This window comes from Nanorana parkeri, unplaced genomic scaffold (genome assembly GCF_000935625.1).
Source record: "Nanorana parkeri isolate BGI_ZX_2015 unplaced genomic scaffold, ASM93562v1 scaffold783, whole genome shotgun sequence".
Lineage (NCBI taxonomy): Eukaryota > Metazoa > Chordata > Amphibia > Anura > Dicroglossidae > Nanorana > Nanorana parkeri.
Genome location: NW_017307051.1, coordinates 138,465 through 145,622, shown reverse-complemented (window position 1 = coordinate 145,622; position 7,158 = coordinate 138,465). Strand labels below are relative to the sequence as shown.

The 7,158-nt window shown below is 42.7% G+C and overlaps 1 protein-coding gene across 1 annotated transcript in view; it reads right to left on the bottom strand.

Annotated features, from left to right (window-relative positions):
• Positions 1–6,922, bottom strand: part of DTNBP1 (dystrobrevin binding protein 1) — a 106,321-nt gene extending 99,399 nt beyond the window's left edge. Inside the window, exons 1-3 of the mRNA XM_018564794.1 lie at positions 6,755–6,922; positions 3,341–3,394; positions 3,141–3,191 (exon numbers count right to left, since the gene is read on the bottom strand). Of these exons, the coding sequence (XP_018420296.1) occupies positions 3,141–3,191; positions 3,341–3,394; positions 6,755–6,810 (161 nt within the window). The 5' untranslated portion in view covers positions 6,811–6,922. The remainder of the gene's footprint in view (positions 1–3,140; positions 3,192–3,340; positions 3,395–6,754) is intronic.
• Between the last annotated feature and the right edge of the window lie 236 nt (positions 6,923–7,158).

The following is a 7,158-nucleotide window of genomic DNA, read 5'->3' as shown; positions in this document are numbered from 1 at the left end:
CGAGGTGTTATTTTGTTTGTGTGTAGGGGTGGGGGGGGGTGTATTATTTTTATATGTGCAGGGGTAGTATTTTTTTATGTGTATGGGGGGTATATTATTTTTATATGTGCAGGGGTATTTTTTTTATGTGGATGGGGGGTGGTGTATTATTCAGTGAGTAAAATAAGTATTTGATCCTCAAGCAAAACATGACATGAAACCCTTGTTGGCAAGCACAGAGGTGAGCAATGACACAGGAATGCTCACAGCCTTCCTGTCACAGGAGAACCAGTACAGTGCTGTGCTAGAACTCCTGTGTTGGAGGTGACTGGATCAATAAAGAGAACCTGTCACCTCCAAAAGCTATCACACAGAGGCTTGTTAGCCCCTGTGTAATAGCAATAAAATCAAGTGAGAAAAAAAAGTCAAAAAATAATAAAACAATTAAAAATGTAAACACATAAAAATCAAAAAGGTGATAAATAAAAAAAAAAATTAAATGAAAATTAAAAATAATTTTTTTTACAAAGTAAAAAATAGTAAAGTAATAAAATAAATAATAATAAAAAAAATGTAAAACCAACCCCGCTGCACCCACCATCTGCATGCGAATAAACACATGCATAGGGCATTGTGTGTGTGTGTGTGCGCGGATTGGGTGATCCGTGACAGAATCATGCACAAAAAACACACGGATGGCCGGGTGGTCACAGAATCGCATACTACTGCTGATCGCGCTGGCAGTCCCATTGTTTTCTAACGGCACCCCAGTCGCGCCAGGCAGATTGTGCGGCTTCCCGCCACAATACCGCCCGTGCAATCACACATAATCGCGGTTGAAAACACTGTATGGTGCGTGTCGCGAAAAAAGGTACATGTACCTTTTTTCAGCGATTGCCACACAGATGTAACCCCATTGAAATCAATGGGGCCGCGTGGCAACCGCTGTATGCAACCGCACACAATTGCCCTAGTCTACACCAGCCTTAAAGGGTAAATTCACTTTCCCAAGTAATTTGGGAAAATAGAATTACCCGCACAAATCTGGTCCCCTGCCCCTCCCGCTAAACTTACCTTTCAGCAAACAGTCCTTCCCATCCGCCAGTATGGGTGTACTATCTGTACCTGTGCCATGTATTCTGAATTTCGCTCGCAAATTGCAAGCACTGACGACACTGACCAATAAAAAGCTCTTCTTGGCACTACTAAATACGGTTTGGGTTAAAATTATTTTTTGTATCAGTACAAGTAGATTGTCATGAGGGACAAGTAGATTGGGCCCCTGATTTAGTCTTTGGACAAGTAGTTTTTAAAAAAACATTTCCACCCCCCTGCAGCTGGATCCACAGTATAAATAGACCACTTCTACAAAACTCCTCATGAAACAAATACAGGTCTATTCTGCATTTAGGGGGAGCAAACAGCTTATCATGCGGTTTCCAATCTGTATAGAGAAACAGTTGGGAAAATGAAAGCAAAAGGAAAGTTTTTTTTCAGCCTGAGGCGTTTTAAATGACCTAAGGCTAGAAACAGCACTGGCAGGAGCAAAAAGGTGATCCTCTAGTTTCAGAGTGGTACACAGTGCTTTAATAAGAATTGAAGCGGTCTAATTTCATTTGGAAGTATTAGCAGTGGACTGCAACACCTCAGAGGCAAGCTCATTAGTCCAGATCTGAGTTTCTTCTACAGCTAATGCCAAGGGAAAATCAGATACAGAATTTGGAGGAGGGTGTGAAAGTGTGCTTGTGGCTATGAGAGTGAGCAAATAAATGTGTAATCCGAGTAATACATTTTGTATGTCTGTGGTAAAAAACCCTTAGCCAAGAGGTGCAAGGGCCCAGCCACATATGACAGGGTCAAAGAACTCCAAAAATGGAACAGATGCTAAGATTACAGGAAAACATGATTCCAGGATGAGGAGTTTGCACCAAGGCCTGTTTCACGCAGTCCCAGAACTAAGAGTAGAATGTGAGCTAGGGGCACCCGGTATAGCTGGGCTATAGCAACACCATAACGCAACTCAAGCAAATGCTTATGCAGTAACGCTGTTTGAAGAGAGCCTTAAAGGATTTTGAGAGAAAGGTATGTTTGATCTCTATGCACATTATCCTTAATTAACAGAGGGGAGGGTGGTGTAAGAGAAACGATTCAGGTGCTCTGTAAACAAGACTGTGCAAAGAGAAATTGTGTATTGTAATCCATAACCACAGTGTTCTACTTTGTAGCATATTTTAGAGCAGCCAAAGTCCTGGAAAATGCTTGCAGATTGGTTGGTGCACTTGCCAAATGGAAAATGCGCTTTATTCAGCAAAGGCTTATATATAGTGATGCTGATAGACAGCTTGTATACGCTGGGCCATTTGCAGATAAAATAGCTAAAAATTGCTGTGTATAGACAGCTTGCAAAGACTATAGAAAATGTTACACAATGTAAAATAAGAGCCGTAGGGAAAGAAACGAGGTGTTAAAAAAATAATTACGTTCTCCAAATAATTTGTTCATGCTTATTATATCAATTTACAGAACAGCAAACGTAAATTCATAAATGTTGTCACGTTGGGAACAGACTTGTACATGCAAAAATTGCATCTATTAATAATAAGTGGGCCACCGCTGTTAAGCTAGCCGCACACAACTAAGTGATTGTGACTGAAATGATTTCAGCACACTGCTCTCCCACAAGTAATTATCTCTGGCATGGAATGTATGGCCCACCTAATCTTGCTCTGGACAGAAGCAGTAACTATCCAAACCATTATTAAGATTTTCTAATCCTAGAATAGAAATGCCACGTAACATACATCAGCTGGGAAAGAATTTTAAGGAAATGGTGATTCTTATGTTCCACAGGAAATCTGCAGCCGCTATGACAAGCAAAAAAGAGTCGGGTTAGGAATACAGTTTGCAAAGTTGATTGATTTTACAAGACCAGGCTGTATTTTTCACAAGGAAGGAAGATGGTGGAGTTATGCTTTAATCTTGTCCCCCTTGTTGTTTATTCTCCATTACTGCATTACATCAGATGGCCCCAGATTGTCTGTGACTTGGGCAGTAGGTTCCGCTGCTTATCCTGGTCACACATCTTACCTCAATGTGAACAGAAGAACCACTGAACTATTTTATTAGCAAAATATCTAGTGTGCATTGAGGTAGGAAATTACCTGCTGAGGAGTTCCACGCCCGCTGGAAACTTTGATACTTGTTCAGCTTGCCTATGTGTGAAATAAGAAAAAAACAATATGAGGGATGTATAACCAGGAAATAGGTTTAGCAAGCTCAGACAAACATGTTTTAGCATGTTGCATCATTCTTTAAACAAACTGACACTTTACAAAGCTAGGAAAAATATACTTTTTTTTACCTGCTCTGCTTTTTAATCTTCACATCTTTAGACTTGTCACCCAAGATCTTCAATCTGTCATTCAAACCCAATAAAAAAAAAAGGGATAAATCATAGACATTCACAATTTGCACAAATCAGTAGGAACCATGTCAGCATTACAAATCCCAATTTTTGTATTGAGTAAGAAGTGCCTCTTTTTGCCATGAATACAAAAAACTGCAGCTCACACACTCCCCTAGTTTAAGTTACAACCACATGGGGGTTATTTATGAAACATCTGCATAGCTTATTCCTCCAGCAAAACTGCAGATAACCAGCCAAAACCCAATGTTCGAAGTGTAATTTCTCTTCTAGTCGAATGTTCTTCAATGGGTGTATTCATACAGAACAGTGTGAACAAGAAAAATACCGCATTATGGCTTTAGCTGGAGTGGAGGATCATAGGAAATAAATACAGGTTAGTAAGGAGATGCAATGTTATCATTTAAAGAAGAACTCCAGGCAAATTAAATCTTAACCCTTGCAGTGCTACCCCCGCACTATAAGGGCAAATTGCTCATTTTGCTTAGGGAGCTAAAATACTCACCCAAACTTCAGTCCCTTCGGCCTTTCTCCTTCACTCCAGTGATGGAATGTCCCTCAGCGTCCTCACGTCCAATACATCGTATAGGATATGAGGACTCACAGGACCTTAGACCGCCAGAGCTTAGAGGCAGGGAGGCTCCAGGGACCGGTCAAGGAGCCAGCCATTGAGTATATCTCTGTTATTTTAGCTCCCTAGCCAAGATGAGCACTTAACCCTGGAGAGAATGTGCATATTAAATGTAACCACTGATACTACAGGGATAGCATTGGTTACATTTATATGCTCATTCTCTCTGGTGTTCTTTTGAATTGTCTCGTTTCTAACATGTATTTATTTCCTATGATCCTCGGCTCCATCTAGAGCCATAATGCGGTATTTCCCCATTCACTCTGTTCTGAAGACCATTCAACCAAAACACAAAATTACACTAAGAACATTTGTTTTTGCCCCATTCTTAAAACAGCCGGTTAACTAGCACAGACCTGTAGTTTCACTGGACAAATAAGTTATATCATTTTTTATAATGAGACCCCAGGATGTCCAGCTACCAAAACGATTGCAGGTGTTTCAGGTCCCTAGACACAACAGGCAGTCTATTGTTTTCAATTAGACAGACCTTAGTCTGTTAGATATGTAGTAACATAAGACAACCAGCACCCTCTACAAGTGAAGAACAAATATGATTGCCCCCATATATGAATATTTGATCATTAGAAAGTATTGACAGCAACAAAGTTTTTAAAATATGCACATTCACAGGTACATCTATAAAAACGTTAGGAATACTATAGTTTTGGTATTTACCAGGCTGCAGGAACAGCATATTTATTACTTGCAGATGACATGAGTTTAAATTAAATGAGGACTTTGTTCTCAATGCACCGATGCATTCACTGATAATTATACTACTAGTTAAATTCCTGATTTGTTACTTCCTCTTCCTCAGCCAGATTGTTGGGTATACAAACTTCACAGGTCAGCCAGATAGTTGGGTATAGAAACTTTGGGGACAGCGGATGCAATCATACAATTATTGCTGTTCTATCTGCAGTCACATAAATAGTTCTCCCTGTTGGCCTTCTGGCAGTTATAATCCCAGGCTCTGGAGCAGGCACAGACAAATACTGATCATCAGGTTCTTATGATATAATAATCTTTTATCATACAGGTGACCACTGAGCACTGCTAGTAAAAATGGCATAATAGCAAGTCTGGGACCCTGGGTAACTGGCCATAAACAATTAAAATTTTGTCCAGTTCCTGTTGAATTGGTGACATTTCGAGCCGTGGGTGATCTCATCGGCCTCACCAGACTCAAATGTGGCAATGTGACAAAATAGCTGCACAGAACCGTACACATTGCCATGTTGCTTTGTGGTGTAGCAAGTTGGGGTGACCCAAAAGAGAAGTTAAGCCAAAAATGTTTAGCTTTACGAAGCCATTCACACTAGCCTGTCCTCTAGAACGATCAACAGCAGACGGGCTAGTGTGTGTGACAGGATCCGTGGTTGTGTAGTGCGATGTACAGCCTTACCCCTTTTTCTAAACATATTTGAGTGTATACTCCATTCCGGTCCCCTCACAGCAGCACGGTGCAGTCCAGTCATGGCCGGATTTCCCACAAGGCCACCGAGGCCCATCCTGGGGGCAGCAGGGAGCAGAGGGGCGGCAGGGGTGTGGAATCCCCTGTCGCACGGGACATGCAGTTTCGGGCAAGCAGGGCTAAATGTAAAGCGGGGAAGCCGCTCGTTTGTTTACAAGTGATCTCAGCGAAGTCATGAAGATCACCTTGTAAAAACAACAGTAGGTCCATCCTAACCCCCCCCCCCCCCACGCCTACCTCTCTCCTCGCTGGCCGCCTCTCTTTGGAGATCTTTAGGATGGAGAGCGTGGAGCAGAACAGAGAATGTCTGTTCTCCGCTCTGCTCCATGTAAACAGTGAGAAGGGAGAGCTGAACTCGCAGCACAGTGCTGTGCTAGAACTCCTGTATTGGAGATGAGAGGTTCAATAAATAGAACCTGTCACCTTTAAACGCTATCACACAGGTGCTTGTTAGATCATGTGTGATAGCAATAAAGTGGAAAAAAAATGTTGATAAGTAAAAAATAAGAAATAATTAAAATGAAAAAAAAAAAAAAGGTGATTAAAAAGTAAAAAATATTAAGGAAAAAAAGAAGTTCTAAAAAGAGGTCCCTCAGCGCAAGCACGGACGTTCTAAAAAGAAGGTCCCTCGGCGCAAGCACGGACGTTCTAAAAAGAAGGTCTCTCGGCGCAAGCACTGACGTTCTAAAAAGAAGGTCTCTCGGCGCAAGCACTGACGTTCTAAAAAGAGGTCCCTCGGCGCAAGCACTGACCATTCTAAACCAGGTGCCTCGGCGCAAGCACTGACCATTCTAAACCAGGTCCCTCGGCGCAAGCACTGACCATTCTAAACCAGGTCCCTCGGCGCAAGCACTGACCATTCTAAACCAGGTCCCTCAGCGCAAGCACTGACCATTCTAAACCAGGTCCCTCAGCGCAAGCACTGACCATTCTAAACCAGGTCCCTCAGCGCAAGCACTGACGTTCTAAAAAGAGGTCCCACTGCGCAAGCACTGACATTCTAAAACAGGTCCCTCAGCGCAAGCACTGACATTCTAAAGAGAGGTCCCTCAGCACATGCACTGACATTCTTAAACTGGTCACTCAGCACAAGCACTGACAAGCTAATAAAAGGAGCCGAGTAAGCAGATGCAGATCGCTCCATGCCGGATTTATAACGTCAATAAAAGAAGGCTCATTGCCGAGCACAGAGTAAGTGAGGACATGCAGGCAGCAAAGTGCTGACTAAAGAACATGGCTTTACCCGCTGGTCAGGTCCTGCTGTACAGTGAGCAGCCGCTCCCTCAGGTTCTCAAACATCCTGGATACAGCACGGAACTATAGAGCACTGAGAGCTGTGTGTACACCGTACCATGTCCTCTACGAGCAGCGGACCCCGCTCTTCCTCATAGCATCACAGTCACGAGCTGAGGGGCGGGGCCTGGGGATACGGGAGGAAGAGGCATCCCCGCATCCCTTCAGAGGGGAGCTCTCCTCCCTGCCATAGGTGCTGAGACATAGAGAGCAAGCCATTACGCTTCATGTCATATTAAAGGCTACATTTTTTGTAACCACTTGCTGTCCGGAGCAATTTCTCAATTGTTACACACACATGATAAAATCAGAATTTTTGGCTAGAAAACAGCTTAATATCTGGGCCCCCTAGAG